Here is a 27,641-nt window from a genome sequence, read left to right as displayed (position 1 = left end):
TGAAGTAATTATTTGTTTGGCAAACACCATTGTGATATCTGACTTTGTCACTCACCAACATAGCATGTTATGACATGTATACAGATGACACTTTGCTCTGTACACTAAAGGGGGAAAAGCTTGCCTAAAATATACAGGAGTCCAAAATTTCCAAATGACTACTTTAAAAATATGTGACTAAATCACTCATCATGAATAATCTCAAGGTTTTGACTAACATTTGATTATACATTCTTTCCTATCAACACTTGTTTTGGTTTGTTTTCAAGCCATTGTAATTCACAAAATGATTTGAAATAACCTTAACCATAGATAAATGTTGAATTAGAATGCATCATCCAGATGCTCGTAGCTCGTTGCAACAAAAACATTAATATCACAGACCTCTCGAAAGGACGGTCAGAACTGGGAATTGTACCTCATGTATTTTTGGGGTCAGTTATTGCTATTTCATTATTTATTGTATTATAGAATATGTAATGAGTAATAGTTGGTTCAAATTAATCTCCAGGGTGAATTGATAGAAGAAGAGCTGCCAGAGGGAGGGGTTGGCCTACACACCTTACGACTGGCTCTCCTCGACGCTCTCATCCAGCGTATCCCGTCCCTGTCTTCTGTGGGGGGCGTCACTACCATTCCCTTCTTCCAGGTGAGAATATTTATATAATATTTATTTGTTTGACATGTATTTACTATAGGTATAAGACTTAATATCTGTTAGTTTGTAACGGCAGAACCTTAGGCAAGTGAAACCACAGTTACTAGGGAGACTAAAGCCCCATTCACACCATGCCGACTCTGGGCCACGACCGCCCTTGACTCTTGGGTACACGAGGTCTTGGGTGTTGATGTGAAAGGGTCGGGCATGTCTTGAAAGGGGTCTTGAGACTGTTGCCGAATGCTGCGCCGACGTCGTGACAGGAATCTGGAGTCGTGAGGGTTTGCACGACATGCTGGCAACTAGTTGGCCGAATGTCCCAGACAGTCGGCAAGACACCAAGACCCCAATAAAACCTCCCCCCCTTCTTGGAGCGTGGGAACCAACTTGTCAAATGGAAAAGTCGCTGGGTTGTCGTGGCCCAGAGTCAGCACAGTGTGAACGGGGCTTAAGCTTTGGACACTGAGAGGTTCGCTTTAGTAAATCCATTAATCTGCCTTGAGAGGGAAAAACAAAGGTAATTCTCTCTGTGGTCCTGCTTGGAGCATTATTTGGGAGACTGTACATGCTTAAAGAATGGTGAATGAATATCGTCACCTTCGTAAACAAACCACCTAAGTCATTATTTTCTACTTTACAGGAAATCAGAAAAGAACTGTCATTATCTTATTTGACTTAAGATTTAGGCAGGAATGAAAAGGTCAATTCTAGAACACTCAAACCCTGAATGACTAAGGCAACTATACAAAAATGGGTGTCACATAATGAAAAATTGATGTACACAAAAACCTGGAAATCACTGAAAAATGACTTAGGCAATTATTTTATGAGGGTGACGATATGTTCAAATGTTGATATGTGGTATGTTTACAATATTTGTGGTTTGGTGTGTCTGTGAACAAGTCAATTTGGTTTAATACTGGCGATGATTATAAACATTTATTTTGGATGTAATGACCCATACTGATAAAAAGAAATGTTTGGAAATGTGTTTGACACCTCGACAGCTGTTGGAGCGTAAACAACTCTGCCGCCAATTTTTTCCTGCCTATATTAACGGACAAGGGAATGCTACTTGTTGCCTAGATTGTGACGATAAGTCCTGTTTCTCAAAAGGAAAAATAGATGGAAAAAAAATAAAGATAAGAGTGCCAACGTGCGTGAAAAGTAACGAAGCCGAACTTGCTCAGGCAAAAATGGTGAAGAGAAATGAAGAAACATTTGAATCAGAAGGCTTTGCTGGTTTCTCGCCTGGCCAAACGACAACCCCGGGATTATGGTCAAGAATGAGACGATAAGAGATGGAATAGGAAGATTCAAAAAGGAGGTAAGGGGTCTGAGGTATGATTGGAGGAGTTTCGCAAACATCGTCGAGGACCTGAAGAAGGAACAATAAACCAGAGGTGAGGAAATCAGAAAACTAAGGGAAGAAAAGAAATAAAACTGAAAAAAGGAAATGCCAGGGATGACAACACTGATGACAAGATGAAGGCAGAGGTGAAGGAAGAAATATCAAAAAGGGCAGGGGAAGCAGTGATGGCAGAATGGATGTGGAAAATAAGATTAAGAAAATAGTTGATGTGAAAATAAATGTATGAAAAAAAAAAAAAAGGAAATAGATATTTTCAAAGAAATTCTGGAACAACAAGAAAGAGAAAGAAAAGTAAAGATGGAACATGAGGTTGTTCAATAAGAAAGAAGGGAGGCTTGGTTAGAGAAATGTCAGAAAGGAAAAAGAGTGTGATAATCATGGGTGCTGAAGAGAGAATCCCAATAAGAGCACAGTATATAAGTGAAAGAAATGCCGACAAAGCTAGATGAAGAAATCGAAAGGCTGACAAAGGAGGCATTTACCTAGTTGTGACATGCGGGAAAAGAGCTATGCTTGCGCTGTCCCGTCTCCATATCCGCTCTTATCCAACTTTTCCTTAAAATCATGAATGTTTCTTGCACAAACCACCTCCTCCTCCAGTCTATTCCAAAGCTCAATGCTTCTATTTGGGAAGGTAAACTTATTGACATCTCTCCTACACGTGGTCACCCTCAACTTCTTTCCATGTCCTTTCGTTTCTCTCTCGCTCCACACACACAGGTCCTCTCTGTCCAAATGCTCCACTCCACTCGCCACCCTGTACACCGCTATCAGGTCTCCTCTTTCTCTTCTTCTCTCCAGGGTTGTGAGCCCCATTCTATTGAGTCTCTCCTCATACGTCCGATCTTGAAGGTCTGGTACCATTTTAGCTGCCACTCTCTGCACTCTTTTCAGCTTCCTTATGTTCTTTTTGTGAGGAGACCAGACCACTGCTGCATACTCCAACCTTGGCCTTATCATTGTGACTATTATTTTCCTCATCATCTCATCCAAGTACACAAATGCTCAGCAAATTCATAGTTTGTCCCGTTATCCTGTTGATGTGTTTGTCCGGTGACATGTTCTCCGAGACAGTCACTCCCAAATCTTTTTCCTCCATTCCTCTGCATATTATCTCACTTCCCATCTTATAATCATATTCACATCTTCTACCACTCCTACCAAACTCCATTTTTTTACATTTCCCAAGGTTGAACTCCATCTGCCATGTACCACTCCACTCCCATATTCTATCATGTTCCCCTTGCAGTTCCTCACACTCCTTTACATTATTCACTTGTCTCAATAGTTTTGCATCTGCAATCAAACTCACATAGCTGGACACTCCATCCACCACATTTATATAAACAGCAAACATTATTGGTGCCAACACTGATCCTTGTGGGACTCCACTCATCACAGGGCACCAGTTGGAAACCCTATCAGTGGATATGGAGACGGCGCGAGCATAGCTCTTTTCCCGTATGTCACAACTAGGTAAATACAACTAGGTTGGTAAATACACACACACACATACACATTCATAAATTTTTGATGTATTTCTGCATGCAGAAATGTTTATATTACATGAAATGTACATTATACAAAGTCACCAGGAACACAATACTCATGTAAATTGAGCGGTACTTGTAATTAAAACATTTTTTCAGAAATGCATTCAAGTCACTACTTGGTTTTGTCCTTTTCTTTTCAATTCAGTCACCATCATGAACAACACGGTGACAGTAGTTCTGTGATTTCTCTTGTTTCTACGTAAATTTTAGATTGTGCTGAAAAAATAAAAAATAATAATCACTAATCAGCACTTATTTTAGGTATTGCTGATGCTCACTTCTGATCTCGACGGAAATGACACAAGAGACCGGGCCAGCCTTGATGCAGTACTCTCTGCTTTGGTGACGCAACTCAACATGAGCAGCTTTGACTTGAGCACGGTGGCTGAGCGGACGCCTAGCAGAGAGGTGCAGCTGGTTGTCATGAGGCTCCTGAGTAAGACATTTTTCTTATTATTAATTTACAGTTCTTTCCTACTGTCTTTTTCAATGAGACAATATCATTAGTCTTGCCTGAAGTGCTGTCATGTTTGCATGGTCCAGCCCAGTTTGTTCACCATGGAAAGTGTGAATTGAGTCCTTTGCTGTTTATTACATATTCAAACCTGTCTGAGGTGACTGAGATAGTGTGATTTGCTATGTAGTAGATAATGCTACTCCTGCCCATTATTCCTTCTACTAGCTTACATCAATTTTCTGTAAATTATTGAACACAATATTTAGCTGGGGCCAAAAGTAAGGAATAAATATAAGTCAAGTAAAGACTAAAAGCATGATCATCAGTCAGTCCTACTCCCTAGTACTTGTTCATGGCATGCTGGTTCTAGACGGTCCTGCGTTAAATATATCATAAGGAGGTGCAGATTCTTGATGCCACTCTTGACCCTTTCCATACGGTGATGCCGACGTCAGCGTCATGAAGCGCCCGTGGCATATACGACAACGAGTCCTAAAGTTATGACATGTGTGACTTAGACCACTTGCACTGACAACCAGGCCAACAATACAAGTAATTCAGTCAGGGATGTTTGATTTAAATCAAGTTTTATATATATATATATATATATATATATATATATATATATATATATATATATATATATATATATATATATATATATATATATAAAACTTGATTTAAATCAAACATCCCTGACTGAATTACTTGTATTGTTGGCCTGGTTGTCAGTGCGAGTGGTCTTAAGTCACATTGTCGTAACTTTAGGACTACCTGTGTTACTAATATTATTAGCTTGGTCATAATTGGAAGTGGTTGTAGTTACAATGAAGAAAGAAAGAAAGAAATACAAAGGCATCATTCAGATAAATGGACCTTTAATTGGCAGGTGGGAAGCACCAATCACAAATCATTAATTAAGATTACCTTGAATTAATTTCCAGGAAATCATTTAGAATGCTAGATAATGATCACTGAAACAAATTAGAAATTTCCTGTTCCGTGACGGGCATGGGCCGACCACCAGGCCCTCAAAGAAAGCCTACGGGCACTACAGGCGAAAGTCGTAAAAAAATAAAAAAAATAAATAAAAATAAAAAATAAATAAGAAAAAGTCCATTGAAATTGAAATATTGTTTTGAAAAGATAAATTTCATCTATGGCTACCTCAACAAATTACTCGTCCACTTGCAGGTGTAATGATGTCTCGCAGCAAATCCGGAGCACGTCCGAGCAGTGAAAGTTCCAGTGTTATACCTCAAGCCACAGCCAGTTGTCTTGTGCGCTCTGGTGCTATGGATCATTGCTTGGCTCTCCTGAAGGCCCTCCTGGAGTACTGGAGAGTTTCCTCTAAGGAACAGAGTGGGACTGTGATTGGTGCTGGCCTGTTGAAGCCTCGACCTCTTTTAGTACCTCCAGATATGTCGCCCTTCTTCTTGCGTCAGTACGTGAAGGGTCACGCCCATGATGTGTTTGCTGCTTTCCCTCATCTTCTAACAGAAATGGTCCTCAGATTGCCATATCAGGTAAGTTTTATTTTTATTTATTATTTATTTATTTATATTTTCAGTTATCTTTTCTGTTTAGTAATCTGTTCGGATGCCCTCCATAATTTTCTCATGTTGCTGCCCATTACAGAGTCTGCATTTTTTTCAATATTTTTGTAATGCATTCTTGGCTCCAAGTACTCATACTCATACTTATACTTAAGTAACTAATATCATGTACCTGTATCTGTACTTGTACTCGGGGTCAAAAGTGCCTTAGTACTTGTATTTGTATTCATACTCGGACTCCAAGTACTTTACCTTTTTATGAGTGCTCTTGAGTGCAACCAAAAAATGCAGATGTGTGGCTGGTGTGGTGTTTGATGACCTGCATGGGTGGAGATGAGATTAGGGTGAGGGATTAACAAGGGTGTGGCCTAAGCTTGGGCCTTGGGGAGGCCATGGAAGGTGGGCTGGGCCATGGGGTGAGGTGAATCAGGGTAAAGAGGAGTGGGCAGTTTGCCACTTGTCAGAAGCAAAACAGCAGAAAAACTCTTGGTTAAATCAGTAAAAAGTACTTGCATTTGGATTTGAGTACAATACAAAAGCACTTGTACGTGGACTCGATACTTGGATTAGTGATATCGCAATGTAATCACGCTCGGATTCAGAGTACAAAAAATGTACTCGACAAGCCTGGACAGTTGACCATCTCAGTTTCACAAAAAATGTCATATCATGGCTGTCAACTTTGTTCTCATAGTGGACAAGGAATTCTAAAGACACTTAGTTTCTTGAGGAGTTTAACCCGGTAGCAGTGGGGATCATGTTTCTTAATGGTCCCTCTAAGCGAGAAAAATGAGAAAAAATCATCACTCACACAAACCACTTCATAATATATATCAAAGCATTTGTGATCAGATTATGTATCATCTATTTTGGGGGGTTTGAATATTGGCACAAATTTGGCCCGTCGCTGCTACACAGTAAAGCCACAAATTTGGCCCGTCGCTGTTGCACGGTAAAGCCACAAATTTGGCCCATCGCTGCTGCACGGTAAAGCCACAAATTTGGCCCATCGCTGCTGCATGGTAAAGCCACAAATTTGGCCCATCGCTGCTACACGGTAAAGCCACAAATTTGGCCCGTCGCTTCTACCGGGTTAAAATTCTTCCACCAGTCGCTGATCCTCTTGAGTCAGGTGCTTTATTGCCTCTACCTCCCCTTGCCAACTCACCTCTTCCTATTCCATCCACTCTATTCCTTCCTCACTTTTAGATAAAATATAAATGTTAACTTTATTGTAGGAGTAATAGAAGTGGTAGCAATAGAGGCAGGAAGGTTTGGACATAAGTAGAGTGTTTCACAACTTAATCCGGTTGCAGCGACGGGCCAAATTTGTGGCTTTACCATGTAGCAGCGATGGGCCAAATTTGTGACTTCACCGTGTAGCAGCAACGGGCCAAATTTGTGCCATGATATAAACCCCCAAAAATAGATGATATATAATCTGACCACAAATGCTTTGATATATATTATGAAATGGTTTGTGTGAGGGGTGATATTTTTCTCATTTTTCTCGCTTGGAGGGACCATTAAGAAACATGATCCCTGCTGCTACTGGGTTAAACAAGAGGAATTCTATCTAGAATGGGAAAATTTTGTGAGGTACCTGTACGTTTGCAAATGTGACTGACTAAATGGGAAGTTAAAGTCTCCACTCATCACATTCACCCATTCTTGTCATCTCTCCTCTGTGCCAATATTTAAAGGGAGGGGAGATATTCTTGAGCCTAAGGGAGTTTCAAAAGAAACTCGCAGGAGCTTGGTCTAGCAGATATTACAGTTTTTGTGCATTACATGTGTTGTGTGTATATGCCAGGAATAGAATGATCATATTCGGTATACGTATATGAAGACATTTGAATTCAGATTTTTGAATCAGAGGGTTTTGCCAGTCTCTTGCCAAGTGACTCAAGAATGAGTTCCGGCGGGCAGCATGAGCAAACCATAACTGGCGCCACTATAAAAATTGCCTGCGCCATGATGGGCTTGGGCTGACCACCAGGGCCCTGAAGAAAGCCTACCGGCGCTATAGGCGGTTGTAAATAAATACATATATATATTTTTTTTTTACATCTCCGCCTGTAGCGCTGGTAGGCTTTCTTCGGGGCCTGGTGGTCGGCCCAAGCCCGTCATAGCACAGGCAATTTTTATGGTGGCGCCAGTTATGGTTTGCTCATGCTGCCCACCGGAACTCATTCTTGATTGACTTGGACTGTTTCTTCTAGAGTCCGGGTTGATGGGTGGTCTACAGGACAGCGTGTGGGTAGTCTTAGGCCACTCGGCGGTGACTGAAAAATCCCAGGTGGTAGCGTGGGGATTTGAACCTACGTTGTCCATGGTGCTGTGAATGCTGGGCCCACACGCTAACCACTTAGCCACCGCCTACCCATATATATATATATATATATATATATATATATATATATATATATATATATATATATATATATATATATATATATATATATATAATTTTATTTTATTTTATTTTTTATTTCATTATGTTTTATTTATTTATTTATTTATTTATTTTAGGAGAGTATGTGTGAATATAGTGACTGGAGATTTAGCTGTCGTCACAACGTGATAGTCTTGCATGAAATAGTCTTGCTGAAATTGCCTTGTAATATTTAGTGAGATGGCAGAAATTTACTATAATGTGTTTTTATTTTTGCTATGCTGACTGAATTCATAATGTAATCGTAATTGTGACAGACATGAGCACAAGTAAAACAATTTCCACTAAGCATGTAAACTTTGTGTTGTGGAGAAACAAGTGAACATTTTGAGATATAAGTGGGCTTAAGGCAGGGGTGTGTCATGTCACCATGGTTGTTCAATATTTATATGGATGGTGTCATTAGAGAAATGAAGGGCAAAGTTGGGGAAGTTGGCGTAAAAATGTTCACTGAGGGAAGGAAGTGGGTGCTGAATTCGATACTGTTTGCTGATGACACAGTGCTCGTTGCAGATTTTTTTTTTTTTTTTTTCTTTTACAACACAAGAAGCAGCTCTAGGGCAAAAAAAAAAAAATAATAAAAAAAAAAAAACCCTTTTTTTTTTTTTTACAAGAGGAGAGACAGCTCAAGGCAAAAAAAAATACATAAAATGAAAGTGACTTACAAAATTTGGTCAGCGTTTTTGATAGTGTCTGTAACAGGAGAAAGCTGAAAGTAAATGTCAACAAAAGTAAAGTGATGGTTTGTGAGCGAAGTAGAAGTGAGGTTGTAGATTTTGTATGCCCATATAGAGTGGGAATTGAATGTGAAAAAGAATGGATAATAATTTTGAATGGTGAAGAAGTGGAGGAGGTCAATGAGTTTAAGTACCTTGGATCAGTTATGTGTAAGCATGGTGGTACAGAGGGTGAGACAAGAAAAAGGGCATTGCAAGGAAGAAGGGTGGTAGGGTCTTTGGGACGAATCATGTATGGCAGAAGTGTGAGCATGGAGGTAAAGAGGGATTTGAGAAATACAATAATAGTACCAACCCTCACATATGCAAGTGAAACGTGGGCCTGGAATGAAAGTCAGAGGTCTAGAGTGCAGGCAGTGGAAATGAGTTATTTGAGGAGTGCTTGTGGTGTGAGTAGAATGGATGGAATGAGTAATGAAAGTGTGTACGAGCATTTAGGAATGTGTCACAGGGGTGAAGGGAAGAAGTGTGGAGTGTTGGAAGAAGTGATGTGACAGACTTTAAAGTGGTTTGGCCACATTGAGCGAATGGAGGAGAGTGAGATGACCAGAAGGGTGTATGTGAGTGAGATAGAGGGAGGGAATGCTAGAGAACGACCTCCAGTGAAATGGAGGGATGGTGCAAGTGCAAGAGTACGTTAGGGAGAGGGGGGAAAGATCTTTGAGAAACTTTGAGCAGACAAGGAGGGAGTGTCTGGATAGAGAAAGTTGGAAACTCTTCTGGCGTGGCCATCCCCTGGTGGGAGCAACTAGGAGCAGGCGTCGATGAAATGATGATGATGATGAAAACCAAAAAGCAGTTTAATAAAAAGTATTCCTTGCACAGGCATTTCTTAATCTCTTCTACAACAACACTGCACTCAATTTACACACCTCTAAATTTAGCTCTTGTATGCATTTACCAAGTCACCCTCTCTAGTAATTTTATGCCATCATATTAACAGATGAAAAAACTTGGAGAAGGAGGACAATTTGAGCCAGCCTGGTCTCACTACCTGTGTGAGTACATGATGACCCAGCAGACACCTGTAGTACGCAGACAGGTGCGCAAGTTACTTCTGTTCATCTGTGGTCACAAAGACAGATATCGCCAGATGAGGGACATGCATGCCCTTGACTACCACATAAAGGTGAGTGTGTAAAGAGGGAAAAACATAAAAAATACAATTATCTTTTGAATTTTCTTTGTTATCTTTCTAAAATTCTGTGCTGTTTCCTGCTAATTATTAGATAGTTTCTTTTTAGATACTTTTTTGTGTTTGAGTTACTAGAACATTTTCTTTGGGGGCTTCGTGGTGCAGTGATTAGCACACTCAGCTCATAACCAAGAGAGCCCGGGTTCAATTCCCGGGCGGAGTGGAAAATTTTTGGCGGCTTTTCCGATACCCAACGCCCCTGTCCACCCAGCAGTGAATGGGTACCAGGTATTAATCTGGGGTTGTGTCCCGTCTCCTGGGATCTGTTCCCTTCTCCTATAATTCCTTCCCCTTCTGTCTCTCTCTGGCATATGACCACAGATGTTGCGCCGACTAAACAAAACTTTCCAACTTTCCAACTTTAACATTTTCTTGTTGCGTAATGTTATTCTCCTCCATATTTTACATTATCCCAAAAACATTGGGGAACAAACTCAATATACAGTTTCATATACTTTTCACAAGAGGCAAAAAAAAGGACATGGATTCTATGGCAGGTATTGCAAGACACTTTCCCTTCTCACATCAGCTATTTCTAAAGGTCAGAGGGGGATATCAACCAGGTTCTAATGAGTGTTTTTTAGGCTCAGGGCACAGAAGAAGGGTCAGCCTACCACCAGGGTCATAAAACTACTACTGGAAATGCCCACAACTCCTGCGAAAGCCTTGTCAAATAGGTGTTCTTGGGCCGCGAAATGTCTTATAATACGACCCCATGTGCAATGCTGTCACTTTCCCCAGACAGTATTTCCATCTAGGTATTCTTTTCCACCCTCTTTTATATTGACTTATTGATTCCCATCTGCCTCTACAGAAATCAGGGTCAGCATTGATGATTTCACTCTTGCTGTGTACACTCTGAAGTTTTGTTAAGCCATGTAATATATATTTTTTTCTAAATAGCTAATACCCTACATATTGGATTCTTTTTAGGAGCAGCAAGTAGCGGGCTTTTTTATTATTGTTTCCTTTTTTTGTGCCCTTGAGCTGTCTCCTTTGTTGTAAAAAAAAATATAAATAAAAAATATTTTCCAAAATTATTCCAACTGTTTAATCTCTTACAGGATGTGAAGGTGCTGTGTGCCCAAGGAGGGTTCAGCTTCTCTGGCAGTGCTTCCCTCACTCCCATCAGCCTGCCGTACGATTCCCTCATTCAGCTCATTGAACACCTCAAGGCTTGTGTGGACATAGCTTCATCGCGTACACCAAACTGGCAAAAGTAAGTTGGCCATGAATTTGTTTTTTTAGTGTCATTTGATTTTTGCTGTTCCTTGAATGTATGTAACCACCCTGTGATCATGACAAATAAAGATTCAAAATATTAAATTTAAACAATTATAGTAAAGTCAATTTCTTCCATGTGCTCCATTTATCCTGAAATATATAGGCTAACCTATCACTCCAGGCTACTGCTCATTGATAGACTCATTACATGTGTTTCAGCATGGTTGTTTCTTAGGTGCTGCTGCCCGAGTATATCATTAACTGGAAGGTAGCCACAGTTAGCCATTGCCTGTATCTAAACCAAGGATGTACCTTGGTAGTGTAGTGCACAACAATTGGGTCTTACCAGGAAGTCACTTGACGGATTGGCCTGGCCTATTGTGTAAAGGTTCGGTTGCACATTCAGTATATTTTTTACCCATACGTGGCCATACGTGGGGTTTGTTGCCGTGATCAAGTGGATACATGTCACGGGCCGATGTACGTAAAGCTTGCACGGTCAACATAGCGACGCCATAATGTAAGTACGAGGTAATGCGTATTAAGCCTACGCACTGCACAAGCATGACGTGACGCTTACTGGAATTGCCATGACAAGAGGCCACACGCCCACAAGTAGTGTGCGGCAGAGCACGTAACACCCATGTACGTATTCCGTATGTGTAACATGGTGCGTTACAACCTCGCATCATCCTCACGTTATCCCCACGTAATTCGGTGGGTAAACGTGAGAGGTACATAAGGACCGTGCTGCACGCCTGTGATTGCAGTTCCGGTCAACATATACCTGCAGCAAGAAGTACTCCCCTCCTGCTGAATCAACATGGAGAACATTGAAGACATCCTTGCCCTTATAACACCAGAAAACAGCCATAACACATAATTAATGAAGGCCATCCTGGAGTATGTGTACGCCATGGTACTGGTGGAAGTTGTGAAGGTCCACCTTGCAAGTGAAAAAACTGAAAAAAAGAGGAGGCCGAGGAGGGTTTGGGCTTGGCCGTACCTGCAAAGAAGAGTGGAGCTAGGCCACTATGACATCCTGATGGAGGAGTTGGCAACCGAAAGTCAAGAACTGTACAGGAATTTTACCTAGATTGACAAGGACTTCTTCAATGAAATGGTTGACAGTGTCACACCCCACATTCAGAAGCAACGGACATTCTGGAGAGAACCCCTTGAGCCAGGCCTGCTTGTGGCTATCACCCTACGTTTCCTCGCCACGGGTGACTCATACAAGAGTCTGCAATACTCGTTTCGAGTAGCCCACAACACCATTAGTTACTTTGTACCAGAGACCTGCAGGGCCACTGTTGCTGTCTACAGAGATGAGGAACTGCCGGTGCCACAAACACCAGAGGCTTGGAAGCAGGCTGCCTGCAGGTTGTTGGAGGTTTGGGTGACCCTGAAGCTAAAGAAGCCCCCTTCCGTGATCTCTTGGTGGTGTCCTTAGGCACAGTTGAAAGCAGTGGCGACAAGGTCTACTGATGAGGGTGCTGGCGGGGGTCAGAGGCGGTGGTGGTGGCTTCAAGGTATGTGCTATTGCTTGTTCAAGAGAGGAACTGAAGCCGCAAGCCCGCCGCACGGTGTATTATACACCATGCACAGCGTTGCAACATCGTCGTGGGTACCCAAGGGGCGGCGCTGGTGTCATGTATGCTCCTGCACCGCGTGAGGACCCACGCGGTGCGTGGCAGGAACAGGGGAGCAGCGTGGGACCACGTGTAAGCGCCACGCATGCGCCACGTTGTACGTGTGGAGCCATGTAAAATGGCGGTTGACGTGAGCAGCCACTTATCTTTTGAACATGTCGAAAGATGCGTGGCTCCCCACACACGCTTGGGTGGTGCGTAGCGACCCCTTGTCTCCGCCCCGTGTTAGTAACTTTTAGTGTTACTTTTAAGGTGGCGAGTGTTAAGTGTTCAGTTTAAGGCACGAACTGTTATCTCACTCGTCACAGGGCCGGTGTTACCGTGGCCTGCTTCACAAGTTGACTGTAGTAGGTGAGATAACACAATAGCCTTTAATTAAGTGATGTGTGGCTGAGCGGTAGCCGTTATAAGTTCACAATGAGTTCACTTTAGTTCTCTCTCTCACAGGGACATTAAAAGGTGTGTGTTTTTTAGTATGGAAATGGTGTTGACAATTTTACACTGTAACTAAAAAGTTTATGAAGATATGAAGCACAGCCAGAACGGAGCGGCTGAGCACCACCCCCTGCCCACTCTCTTCTCTCCCTCTTCTCTGAGTTGCTCGCCCTTTTTATTGCATGTTGAATGATCCGGAAGGGTGTGGTTTCCAGTTGATGACTGGCGATGATTTGTCATCAATTGCTGATTTAGTATCAGCCAAGCATATGTTCCCACAGCCATCAGCTCTGACGTGTTCCATAACATCCTGGTAAAGGCACTGAGCCTGTGCTTAGACACACACAGTCACGCACTCACATGTACATTATAATATATGCATTACACCTGTATGCCCACGTTCGTAAATATGCATTACGGGACATTTACGTAGTACTTACGTAAGCGGTTGCCGACTACCAATTTCTGTTCGTGCGTGGGCATACGTGGCTTGATACATGAATGTGTGACCGATGCATTATGGACTCTCATAGCCTGAGAATATGGCGTATTCAATATCTATGCAGGTGGATGTAGTTTTGAATCCTTTTGTCACGTGCTCCCTATCTTGCTGTATGGCTGTGGGACATGGACACGGATTAGTGACTTGGAGAGGCATGTCGATGTCTCTCTAAGTGCCCTCACAAGATTATTAGGTAGTGCTTCCATGTCTTTGTGTCAAACCAGCAACTACTTGATGAGACTGAATCAAGTGATGTTACCAACTTAGTTCGTGAGTGAAAGCCAACTCCAGTTATACTGTCACGTGGCATGTCTCCTTGGTGTTGATCTCACTCATAGGGTTGTGTCTGTGTGAGGCAGCCCTGAGTGGAGGAGACCAAGGGATTATTTATTTATTTACTTATCTTTTGTAATTTTGGGCCATCAGCCGATCGTGGCTATTAGGCCAGTTTAATAGTTAGTTTTTTTTTATTTATTTCCAGGTTTTATGTCTTTTTTATTTTTCAGTTTTATTTAACATCCTAAAGCATACGCACCATTCACTCAACCATTCATCCATACATCCAGTACACTTTTTTTTTTTTTTTTTTTTTTTTTTTACGTCGTGGCTATTGTGCTAGGCTTCTTCCCGGTGGACCCTGATGGTCAGCCCAAGGCTTCTTCCCGGGGGGGCCTGATGGTCGGCCCAGCCCGTTCTGGCGTAGGCGAGTGTTTATGGTGGCGCCGTTTTGCATTGGCTCATGCTGCCCTCCCGGAGCTTATCTTTAATCCTAGAATCTAGAGTCCGGGTTGATGGGTGGTCTTCTGGACAGCATGTGGGTGGTTTTAAGCCACTCGGCAGCGACTGAAAAATCCCAGCATGGAGGCACCGGGCAGGGATTGAACTCGCGTCGTCCTGAACGCGGCGCTGTCACGCTTTCCATTCATCCACCGCCTCATATGACATGACGATGTTTTTGTGATCCTGACATGAACTATAGAGTGATGGTTTTGATTCAAATGGAAGTGACTGTACTTGAAAATCTCTCAGCCTTCTGTCCTAATTATTATTACTTCAAGCTAAAAGGATGTTTGCTTGCCATGTTATGATTTGTTTTTTCATGTATTTTTCTTTTTTTTCTGCAGATACTGCCTGAAGGATGAAAGTGTCTTGGGTTTCCTGATGGAAGTGTCCTGTCTGTTGGAGGAAGGTGTTGCCCCAACTGTCCTTCAGCTTCTTCAGGCAGCACTCTGCCCTTCCTCAAAAAATTCTGAAAACTCCAAGGTTGATTTTTTCATGATTTAAAGATTTTACATAGCTGTGTAGTGTTGAGGAAAGTTTGTCAGTGAAATTGGTTTACTGTTGGCATGAGTTTGAATGATGCCATTGTAATTTTATTCCCTCCTTCCTTTCCAAATTGGATTTAGGTGGTAACATCCATTGATATATTACTTGTCTTCTATCTTTAATAATGTTCAGTACACTTAGTGTAGTGTAGGGATGCATAGTGGTGCACCAAGCTCAAGACATAATTTGACTTTCACAAAAAATATTAATATTGATCCATGAAAGAATGGCACCCAGAAGCCAAACCACTATTTGCAGACCATCATACATGAGGTCAGAAAATTCTGCATAACTTCTAAATACATCTAGTCATAGATATAATAATTTCTCTTAACTCCTTTGCTGTATTTGAGCATCAGGAATACATATTCCAGAAGATTCTGTAAAATTATCTGCTTGAGAAAATTTTACCCATTCAGTGCATGGGATGCACAAAAAGTTCTAGTTATTCCGTCCCATAGCAGAACTCCTCTCATTGGAGGGCATTGCCATATACGCCTCTGTGGTCTAGTGGTCAGCGTGCCTGGCTACTACTCTGCATGCCTGGGTTCAAATCCTGGCCCGGGCAGTCGGCGTGCAGCTCACCCAGCTGTTCATCCTCCCTCTCGGGCTGGTCGATAAATGGGTACCTGGGGAAGCCTGGGGAAGGTAAACTGTGGTAACCCGGATGTCACACTGGCCCTGTGTCCCGGGGTAATGGGCTCCCTCCCACCACAGGCTCAAGGGCCAATGTTACGGAGATGAGCACCGAGGCCACGCGCTGCTACAGTGTATGCCCCCAACTTTACCTTTACCTACAAATGATACCAGAATGTATTACTTTGTTTCTCATAGGATGGGTGCCCCAACATCTGCATTTTCAGTTTTTTGGACCACCCCCCACCCACCCACACACCCACACACGCACTTTTTCAGTTAAACATGAAGTTTGGTCCACCACTGCAGGATTGTTTTGTTTTAATGATTGCCATCTTCTTATCTTCAGAAATATGATGAATTGTCGTTTTTTCAGAGTGGCAGTAGTAAACGTGCCTCAAGTGAGGATAGTGAAGGAGAGACACGTGGAGAGGAAGCCCACTGTGCTGCTCTGGTAGCTCAGATCAATAGGTCAGTCACCACTGCAAGATTATGTTGTGTATTTGTACTAACGAGAGGACGCGACAGTAGTTACTGAGGAGGTGACATTTATTCTTTTCAGATTCTCGTGAATTTTGCTGTGTATATGTCTTTGTGGCTTAGCTACAAGGTCCGCATTTCATTGAGATACAATCAGTATTAACCCGGTAGCAGCGGGGATCATGTTCCTTAATGGTCCCTCCAAGCAAGAAAAATGAGAAAAAATCATCACTCACACAAACCATTTCATAATATATATCAAAGCTTTTCTGATCAGTTTATGTATCATCTATTTTGGGGGGTTTATATCATGGCACAAATTTGGCCCGTCGCTGCTACCAGGTTAAGTGAGAAAAAAAAATAATAAACACTGAAAATGCCAATAAATGACATTAACATTCTTCACAAAATCTCGTAAATTTTTCAACATACTGTTTTGAAAATAAGTCTGGAGAAGACAGATACATATAGCTTTTCTTTTTTATTCATCGTGGCAGATTTTAGTTATATTTCATATATGGAAAATGAAATGAGAAATTTTGGTGCTTTTTATATAAATATCTTTTTTTTATTTATTTATTTATTTTTTTTTTTTTCTCATGATGAAAAGTTTTCCCTTTCTTCTGTAAAATGATACCTTTATATCTTCAGACACTTTAAAAACAACATGGAAATTGCACTCCAAATGTCAATAACTTTAGTTTTGAGATATGAGCCGTTTTATGTTGAAGAGTGTCTACCATGAGGTTTTTTGGGCTTAATGCAGCATAATTTTACACATTTTGGGGTAAGAATGACCAACAACGGCAAACCAGTGTTTATTATACCGGTATATAATATTCAGGCCTGTTTGCCACCTTGTCCCCTCCTCACAGGTGTGGGTTGTCAGGTTTTGGAAGCCTTCATACCGTTGGCTGTCTTCACTTATTTGTGGCCTCTTAGTTGTCAATAGTTTTCTTTTGTGGGTGATCTCTAACAAATTGATACAATGAATTCTATTTAATTTTAGGTACTTGGACCGTAACCGGATCAGCCAGTTTGTGTGCACCTTTCTCCTGGAGTCAAACTCAACTGGGGTGAGATGGCAAGCACATTCCCTAGTCTTGGCTCTGTATCGGCATTCCCCACCAAGAGACCAAGATATTCTTCTTACTCTAATGTGGTCTCTGTGGCCTCATCTCCCAACCTATGGGCGTAAAGCTGCACAGTTTGTGGATCTCTTGGGATACTTCTCCCTCAAAACACAGCACTGTGAAAAGAAGGTAAGTGCACATGCATCAACTGTGTTCATTGAGAAGAAAAACTTGGGTCATTAGACTTACTTAGTGAAAGAAAATGAAATCAAATTACTACTCGTGATAAGAGAAGAAAGTGGACCCATAGGTACCTGTATGTTTCCTTCATCAACAAGGTCATAGATCACTAAGGAAAAAGGAAACTTACCTTACAGGAAAATTTTTACAAACAAAATTTGTGATTTTTTCATGAGCCATTTACCTGACTGAAATTTAGTTATTACAAAGTGATATAATATTTCTGTATATGTGGTAAACTTCCTCCCAAAAATGCTCTTAACCCAGTAGCAGCAGGGATCATATTTCTTAATGGTCCCTTCAAGCAAGAAAAATGAGAAAAAATCACCCCTCACACAAACCATTTCATAATATATGTCAAAGCATTTGTGATCAGATTATGTATCATCTGTTTTTTGGGGTTTATAACATGGCACAAATTTGGCCCGTCGCTGCAACACGGTAAAGCCACAAATTTGGCCCGTCGCTGCTACCGGGTTAATGTGAAATTGCAAAAATATTAAATTGCAAAAATATTAATACCTTTTACAGGGAATTGTATGAATACATTCCATACATTTTATCACCCAGTATTACTTATGCACATTTATATGCCAAAATCCTGCAAATGAGCACATGGTACTTCATTGATAAAGATTAGCATCTATATTAGTTATAAATATGTTATCCTTGAATCAAGGGTATAAATAATATGTGTCGGTATTCAACTACACACTGTAAAAGGTAATGAGAAGAGATGTAGCCCCTAAGATACTGTATGTAGAGGTTAGTGGTTGAGCCACACCTCAACCATATTTGCTTAAAACACTAGTCAAATTTTACTCCTAAAACTCTTTTCTTATTTTCCATTTGCCTTCACACCTTACAGGAAATAGTGATGGAGATTGTATATCCTCATGGAGGTAGAATTGGTGGAGTCGACACGGCCCGCTAATCCCATTCATTGAGGTGAAGCCGACGAACTGTCAAATTTACGGCCAAAAGATGGGGGTGGGCGAGCCTGGCCGAGCCCATTAAGAGGGAGCCTGACCTGACAACACCTGACACCTGGCCGTAAAAATGACAGCTCGGGCGGATTCACTTAATTGGGCTGATGTCGACTTCACCAATTCTACCTCCATGTATATCCCCGTGCCATTTGTGTTGAAATGTTTCTGTTAATAAGTGTCATTGATATCTTCCAGGTCATTGAATACATCAACCGAGCTGTGACAGTCTTGCGCACCCAGTCTCAGCTTCTGGCCAACCACCCTAATGCCAATCTCTACAATTCACTTGCCTCACTGGTTGAGTTTGATGGCTATTATCTTGAATCTGAGCCATGCTTGGTTTGTAATAACCCTGAGGTTCCCTTCTCCAGTGTCAAGCTGTCAACAGTGAAGGTAGGCATTACATAATATTTTCTCTACTATAAAAATAGTTAATGATAAACATTACCTAGTTAGCTTGATAATTGAATTCTGAACTGACTGACTTTCCATTTTGTTCTCTAAAGAAATGTACATCAGATTCTCTAGTACGGCGGTTCCTAAACTTTTTACTACCACGCCCCTGCTAGGAGTTGGTCTTCCCCTCCACGCCTCCCTTGCGTCATAGCCCATGCTCTTGTTAAGATGAATGTTCCAAAAATAGAAATTCCAACTATTCCCCAAAGACTCGCCCCCCCTGGAAATCACAAATGCCCGCCTCGGGGGTTGGCATTTTGCATTATTGGTATACCCTATGGGTCTGAAATCATAGTATGTTATTTGTATGTGTTTACTTATTACTTCATGTGAATTTCATGAAATTTGGCTGACTTGCCGGGGTAACATATAAAAGAACAAAAAATTACACTTGCGTCACAACCTTTGTTTGTCAGTCAACTAATTTGAAAAAAAATACCATATCATGTACTTCTACAACTCCAAGTGATTACATTTTTGATTTTTTGGCTTGAGACTATAAAGCTGGACAAATTATATTTTTATATTTTCAGGTGGATTCTCGCTTTACAACAACAACTCAGTTAGTGAAGTTGGTTGGCAGCCACATGATCAGCAGACTCACCCTCCGTATTGCTGATCTCAAGCGCACAAAAATGGTTCGCACTCTCAATATCTTCTACAACAACCGCTCTGTGCAAGCCGTGGTGGAACTCAAGAACAAGCCCTGTAAGTTGCAGAGAACATCACATTTAATTTCTCTTTTACATAAGAACAGCTACATGGGAGGCTGTCTTAAAAGTGGTTTGGCTAGAAGCACTAAAAGAATAAATTATATATTTTTTTATGGAAAAATCAGAAATTAATTTTAGAGGGCCAGCACATCCAAAGGGCTCATCACACCAAATATAAATATGTCAGAAGACTCTTTCAAAGTCCAACTTTATTCTCATGGGCACATCTTTATTGTTTTTTAGGTACAACATACTGCCAGAGGGGGTTCACTCAGAAGTTAAAAGAAAGATGAAAATAGTGTTTTATAACATAAACACAGCCTGGTTGGTAGCTCAAAGCCACACTTTGGTGCTGATATGTAACACATGATGATTATGTTTAGTTTCTTGGCTTAACCCGGTAACAGCGACGGGCCAAATTTATGGCTTTACCCTGTAGTAGCGACGGGCCAAATTTGTGCCATGATTTAAACCCCCCAAAATAGATGATACATAATTTGATCACAAATGCTTTAATATATATTATGAAATGGTTTGTGTGAGGGGTGATATTTTCTCATTTTTCTCACTTGGAGGGATCATTAAGAAACATGATCCCCGCTGCTACCGGGTTAATCTAGGTTTATTCAATGGTGGCGATTCAAAATTGGTGTGTGCAGCATTACTGGAAATGCCTTGAGTTGAGCTCTCGGCCCAGCCGTTACGAAGGGATTAAGCAGCAAGCTCAACAGAGCACATTAATGATCTATCTTCTACCTCACCTCCAGTGATAATGGATGCATGATTGAAATGTCTATTCAATCCTGTACATAAATGAAGCTTATGGAAACTTTAGTAAAGCTGTCAGGAAGCCTTGGAGTGACAAAAAACATGATAATAGTTTTTTTAAATCTTCTTTTCCAGCTATGTGGCATCGTGCAAAGAAAGTAACACTGTCTGCTGGGCAAATTGAGGTCAAGATAGACTTCCCACTGCCAATCATTGCCTGTAACCTGATGTTTGAGTATACAGACTTCTATGAAAATCTTCAGGTAGAGTATTTTATACTTATGTGATTTTTTTTCGTTAATGTGTGTTTGACAAGTTGTAACCAGACTTTATATAAGTACAAAACCATGGAGAACTGAACTGTGCTTTCTTGAGAATCAGTTGAATATTTTCCTTTGTCCCATGTTTGCAAGTGTATAAGATGACTCTCAAAGTTTCCATACATGATGTGGGCTGGAAAAGGCGCACCTAACATCACCGTGGCCGATCCAGGATTCAGTACATCTCCTAACTTATAGGCGGTAATGTTATAATTGTATTTCATAAAGAATCCTTAGAACCAAAAACTAACTAAAATTATAGGTATTCTTTTTCTTCAACAGAACATTGAATAAACAACAGAACAATAATATGAAAATACGTATATATTTTATATGGCAACTCTGGTCCGAGGCAGCAGCGCATGCCATTTTGCGGGTTTCAGATACCTTAGATAAGCATATTTTTACTGCACAAAGCAGGTGATGGCACTTATTGTGAGTTTGTGAGCTTTCATATTTATCTATTTGTGTATATTTCATGGAGGCAAAACTTACATTACTAGTTTCATTTTTACTAGTGACACGAATTTGTGACTGTTTATCACAATAGAATTTAACTCTAATAAGTGAATCAGACTCCACGGAAACATTACTAGTGTGTGTATAAATGAATACAAAGATAAGCACATACTTTGATTTAACTCTAGGATGTCCCGTGGATCATTAATAAATAAGAACAAAAAATCTGGATAGGCTACTCTTTAGCCCACTACTGCCTCTCGCGGCACAAAAACAGTCCCTCTGCCAAGTTTGTACCCCACATTTGGTGATGTTAGGTGTGCCTATTATACTCTGTGTGAGAGGACTTCCTAAATCAGGAGTTATATGTAATTTGCTGTCCCAGGAACTCATTTTTGTATCACTACCCACTGACCATGAAAGTGTATAGTGTTAGCAAATGACTGCACTATTTGGGTAAATTTCATGAGCCATCATATTTAGCTTAGCCCTGCTGAGGTATCATTAAATTTTTTTGTGGTATTGGTATCACGAGTCATAATCGTGACAAACATTTAAAGGGCTATATCTCTGGAACTAAACTACCTGGAGGGGTCTAGTTCCTTGCATCCTACACTTCAAACATTATTTTTTAAGGTATTTGGAGATAATGAAACAATTCTGAAAAAAACTTTTATTTGAACACTGAAAAAAATAAGTCGCCTGTAAATACTTGTTTTGCCCGGGTTCTGCGTCAAAATAGTGTACCATGAGACCTTAGCAGGGTTAACTACCTGCAAGTTTGGGAGCAGCGATTAGCAGGCTTTATTATTTATTTATTTTTTTATTTTTTTATTTATTTATTTATTTATTTATTTATTTATTTTTTTTTTTTTTTTTGTGTGTGTGTGTGTGTGCCCTTGAGCTGCCTCCTTTGTTGTAAAAAAATAAATAAATAAATAAATAAAAAAAGTCTGCACTGGTCAATGATGAAAATGACAACTTGTAGCTATTTTAGTAGTTAGTTATGAAGTACAAACACAGCAGTACTACCAACCCTCAGAATTTTGATAAGTTCTCAATATGATAATGAACACTAAGGAGTAGAGTCACGAGATCTGCTTCAGACCTGAAAACTGTGGTAGCTCTCGTTTGTAACAAATAACTCAACCATAATTTGTACTCCTTATGTCACCTTATTTTGTCCTGTGGGCATTGCCATGGGGATATTCTTGAGACAAATTTCACAAGATAAAAAAAAATTGTATTAGATGCTGATGTTGGTAATTTCAAGACATTTTAAAATATTGAAGGAAACTGAAGGATTAAGGTGAGTATTTGGCAGTGTCCTCCATCATTACAATGACCACATAACCAGTGGCTGTAGAGGTTAGGATTCTATACTCAGCATTTAGGATAACCCTAAATTTGGGACTTTTTTGGGGTCAGGAGTTTTCCTATTTATTGGCAAATGGTATCAGTGCATGTAAGTATCAACTAAATTTAGAAGACTATTAGAACATTCCAAAATGTAAGGTCACTGATATCTCAACCCCCTATAGGCCTCAACAGAGACCCTCCAGTGCCCCAGATGTTCAGCAGCTGTGCCAGCCTCCCCGGGTGTGTGTGCCAATTGTGGGGAAAATGTTTACCAGTGTCACAAGTGCAGGTAATTATGTCGTCCAGACAAGTTTTCATTTGTCTCCTTTTGAAGATACTGATATGCCTTGTCAGGTCCAGTGGACATAATTGTACTTTCTGGATAAGAGATGACCATATGCAAGACCTTTTCATGAAATTTATTCACTAACTGCTGTGTATGGTAGTGGACATTGTCCACTACCATACACAGCACTTAGTGAATAAATTTCATGAAAAGGTCTTGGATGGATACAGTCATCTCTTATCCAGAAAGTACAATTAATGCATGTGAAAACACAGTTGTGCAAGCATCGTAAGAACATTCAAATCTTGCATTGTGGATGTGGACAGGGAGTTAAATTGAGCAGTGATGTAATGCTGACTTGCCTGATGGGAGAGCCTCCCATAACTCACTTAGCCAGGGGGGTACCTCTTTGGCCGACTGGTTAAGGAGTGGCTCTCCCGTCTCACTGGTCGCGGGTTTGATCCCCGGCGCCGGCAAACCTTTCCTTGTCTGGATTAATTTCTCGTGTGTTTCGTTACACGCAGAGGTCGTATTGGAGTCTTGTAATGTAGCAAATTCTGGCATGTCAGTGACAGCTTCCACTGGGTGAATTCATACTGCATGAAATCATGCTCCTATTCAAGTACTCAGGCTTGGGCTGATTCTTACTTTGAACTTTTAAATTATTCTCAGAATTCTGACTTGTAATGGCATGAATTTTTTAACCCTCAAACTGTGGAATATGAGTGGACAAGAGTCCTTTCTGTGCAAATTACTGGCCCTTAATTTAAACCTTCCAGAGCAAAAGGAGTTACAACATATATCATTATTTTCGTCTCGGTTGTATGCAGCCCCTAAAGATATTTTTTTCGAGTAGATTTGCACATTTATTATGTGATTATGCTCATTAGATGAAGGCAGTTGAGGTGCTGTCAAAGCCTCAATGTAAACTTGTCACAGCCAATGGGTTAATGAATGTTGTATCAGGAAACTGAGCTTCTGCAATGGAAAAAAATGTGTTAAAATCACAGTATTGTAGGAGTTAAAATTTGTACACCAAGTTAACCTTTGCTAGGGCTCTGACTTCTACTTCCTTCATGTTTTTACTAAATACTTTATCTGAGAATCATATATCTATAAGGTACCAAGTGCCACTTATTGAAAAGGGAGATTAATGCAATCAGAGTTTGGCGAACTTTGAACTGCGATGACTTTGTAACTAATGAAGATATTTTGATAGTTTTTTATATGTAGCCCAAAGTACTGTCTTTTTAGAGGGATCTAATACAACCAATATTGAAGCTTGAAGAACGTTGAAAAATCATTTTGCGTAAAGCTCGAATAGTAAGTCAGTCCAGCAACTATCTTTCCCAGACCATTATAGTCTAGTGGTCAGTGTGCCTGGCTACTACTCCACAGGCCTGGGTTTGAATCCTGACCCAAGGCAGCGTACAGCTCACCCAGCTACTCGTCCTCCTTTAGGGCTGGTTGTTAACCCGGTAGCAGTGACGGGCCAAATTTGTGGCTTTACCGTGTAGCAACGACAGGCCACATTTGTGCCATGATATAAACCCCCAAAAATAGATGATACATAATGCTTTGATATATATTATGGAATGGTTTGTGTGAGGGGTGATTTTTTCTCATTTCTCTCACTCGGAGGGACCATTAAGAATCATGATCCCCGCTGCTGCTGGGTTAAATGGCACCTGGGGAAACTTGGGGAAGGTAAATGTGGCAATCCTGGATTTCACATTGGCCCGTATCCCACCGTAAATTGGTTCTTATTTACCTCAGGCTCAAAGGGGCAGCCACAGCCACACAGCTATACCATATGCACCCACCTTTACCTTTACCCATGGGTCATTCCTTCCTCTTCCCACCACACTCATATGTCAATGTCTCCAATTATCAGATTAAAGGCTAGGTACAAATTATAGCCCCCCCCCACCCCCCTCTCTCTCTCTCTCTCTCTCTATCTCTCTCTTACCACCACTCTCTATTACCAAGCCTCTAGATAACTTAAAATCCTTAGTTTCAATGCAAAAAGCATTTGCAACCCTGACAAAAAAAATACCGGAAACAGTAACGCCAACATTTGTTTATGCAGTAAAACATTGCAAAAAATCAATAAATATATACACACCTACCCGGCAATCAGAAGGCAAGTCATATAGAATGATCAATTTCTAGAAAGAAAATTTATCCCAAATGGTTTCTGAGCAACTCATCTCAAATAATATTCTCTTCTTCAGTTACATAAACAACGGCGAGATCAGAGGTAAAACATACCTTTAACAACAGTGGGACGTGCACTACTGACAGCCACTCTCTCTGGACCCATAATCTCTCTCTCTCTCTCTCTCTCTCTGTGTGTGTGTGTGTGTGTGTGTGTGTGTGTCTGTGTACGTAAACCTAACGTAGTACACGTCATATGAATATTTGTTAACGAAGCGAATGAGCGAGTGTACGAGAAGACAAAATACAGACTATGTGAATGCATATGTCCGGTTGTGCACTTTTTAACCCTTTCCATACGTGACGCAGACACCACAGTATAGAAAGTGTTAAGAGGAAATGGAAGATGATTAATCCTCTTCTAAACCTCTTAATCCTCTTCCATATCCTCTTAAGAGGTTTAGAAGACGATTAAGAGGAAATGGAAGAGGATTAAGGGGTTTAGAATAGGATTAACCCTTTCCATACCGTGACACTGATGGTGATGCCGACGTCGGCGTTGCTGTATTGAAGGGGTCAAGGCTTAACCCGGTAGCAGCGACGGGCCAAATTTGCGGCTTTACCGTGTACCAGCGATGGGCCAAATTTCTGCCATTATATAAACCTCCCAAAATAGATGATGCATAAACTGATCACACATGCGTTGATATATATTATGAAATGGTTTGCGTGAGTGATGATTCTTTCTCATTATTTTACTTAGAGGGGTCTTTAACCTAACCCAACCTAAGAAACATGACCCCCGCAGCTACCAGGTTAAAGTGACACTTTTTCTCGTCACTATTTCAAATGCCCCTTTTTTTTCACACGTTCACCAGGGATTATTGTGAGGGAGCTTTTGTTGTTAGTGGTCATTTATTATTTTGCTCAGCTGATCGACTGCCTTGTTTGAATCCCCCCCACCCGTGGTGAGTTGTTTGGTTAACAAGTGGTAACGACAGCTGAGCAACCCTGCAAGATGGCGCCACTATAAACACACGCCTGCACCAGAACGGGCTGGGCAAACCATCAGGCCCCACCGGGAATGAACCTACTGGCACAATAGGCCGTGACGTAAAAAATAAAAATAAATAAATAAAAAATCCCCCAACCATTACTGAGTGTAGTAATGTGGGCTTGAGGGTATTACAATAAGTATAATATGCAGATACAGTGTTTGATGAGAAGCTATGTTCAAAGAGAGGTATAATAGACACTAAATGTATGTAAATCAGCCTCCCAATAACCAATTAGAATTTCTCCAACTGATTCTTCAATTCAGCTATCATGCATTTCTGCTATCATCATGCTCAGTTTCATAACTAATCAGGCAAGATAGGAGGTGGATGAGTGTGCCTGACTGTCATAGAAAGAAACATTCATTAGTAAATCATTTGCCTGGTATGATATGCCTAAATTTGAAAAAGAAAGTGGCATAAACTTCATGGTTAATACGCAATAATACAATGAGATTTTGACGACCACGTATTTGCAAAAAGTTTACGTAAATTACAGTACAGTTTATAGTATGTACAGCTGGTGAATCATGCTTTTTGTGATATTTTTTGCTGCTTTCAATAAGAGAAATGCTTGATCAGTTTCAGGTGTAAAGTTGCTCTCAGTGTTTTGCTTCAGGTCTTGAGACTTTTGGGGGGTTGGGTGAGCACCAAACATTTGCGGAAACTCTATTTGGGGGGGTCTGTGTTCCCTAACTCCACAAATAGAGGAGGACAGGTGTGAGCAGTGCTTTTTCCTCTATATTTTCATAGTTACTTGAGTTTTTTACGAAAGCCGTGATCAGCAGCGACGGGCCAAATTTGTGGCTTTACCGTGTAGCAGCGACGGGCCAGATTTGTGCCATATTATAACCCCCAAAAATAGATGATACATAAACTGATCACAAATGCTTTGATATATATTATGAAGTGGTTTGTGTGAGGGGTGATTTTTACTAATTTTTCTCGCTTAGAGGGACCATTAAGAAACATGATCCCCGCTGCTACCGGGTTAAGAGAAGCAAATGAGAGGTATTGAATATATGTTTCCTTCAGACTGAGGGACCTGGTGGCGCAGTGCTTACATGGAGTTTGAAAAGTCTCCCATTGGCAAATATGGGTGACATAACTTCCAGAACTAATATATATAACATTCCTCAGGGCCATAAACTATGATGAGAAAGATCCATTCCTCTGTAATGCTTGTGGGTATTGCAAGTATGCCAAGTTTGACTACACTTTACAATGTCGTCCATGCTGTGCAGTCGATCCAATTGAAAATGAAGATGACCGCAAAAAAGCAGTTCTGAGCATCAACACCCTTCTTGAAAAAGCAGACCGATACTACAAACAACTTCAAGGATATAAGCCTACACTAGAGGTATAAATATGTATTGTTTGCCTAATGGTATGCAGTATTGCCTCATCTCAATTAATATTGTGTAAAGTGAAGTTATGTTTTAGATAATTGTTCATTTTCTGCATCAGATTTCTATTTTGATTAGACAGCAAAAATATGTTTAAATTAATACAATTTTCTTTTCTTTGC

General features: G+C 40.7%; 1 protein-coding gene across 1 annotated transcript in view; it reads left to right on the top strand.

Annotated features, from left to right (window-relative positions):
- The window catches only part of LOC126990040 (E3 ubiquitin-protein ligase UBR4-like), a 120,442-nt gene that overhangs the window by 43,843 nt on the left and 48,958 nt on the right, over positions 1 to 27,641 (top strand). Inside the window, exons 27-39 of the mRNA XM_050848608.1 lie at positions 512 to 649; positions 3,845 to 4,019; positions 5,235 to 5,566; positions 9,732 to 9,917; positions 11,048 to 11,202; positions 14,921 to 15,059; positions 16,135 to 16,229; positions 17,248 to 17,500; positions 18,736 to 18,933; positions 19,530 to 19,704; positions 20,613 to 20,740; positions 22,798 to 22,904; positions 27,254 to 27,473. Of these exons, the coding sequence (XP_050704565.1) occupies positions 512 to 649; positions 3,845 to 4,019; positions 5,235 to 5,566; positions 9,732 to 9,917; positions 11,048 to 11,202; positions 14,921 to 15,059; positions 16,135 to 16,229; positions 17,248 to 17,500; positions 18,736 to 18,933; positions 19,530 to 19,704; positions 20,613 to 20,740; positions 22,798 to 22,904; positions 27,254 to 27,473 (2,301 nt within the window). The remainder of the gene's footprint in view (positions 1 to 511; positions 650 to 3,844; positions 4,020 to 5,234; positions 5,567 to 9,731; positions 9,918 to 11,047; positions 11,203 to 14,920; positions 15,060 to 16,134; positions 16,230 to 17,247; positions 17,501 to 18,735; positions 18,934 to 19,529; positions 19,705 to 20,612; positions 20,741 to 22,797; positions 22,905 to 27,253; positions 27,474 to 27,641) is intronic.

The sequence above is a fragment of the Eriocheir sinensis genome, chromosome 6 (assembly GCF_024679095.1).
Source record: "Eriocheir sinensis breed Jianghai 21 chromosome 6, ASM2467909v1, whole genome shotgun sequence".
Classification (NCBI taxonomy): domain Eukaryota; kingdom Metazoa; phylum Arthropoda; class Malacostraca; order Decapoda; family Varunidae; genus Eriocheir; species Eriocheir sinensis.
The sequence above is the reverse complement of the archived record's forward strand: the minus strand, read 5'-3'. Positions and strand labels throughout refer to the sequence as shown.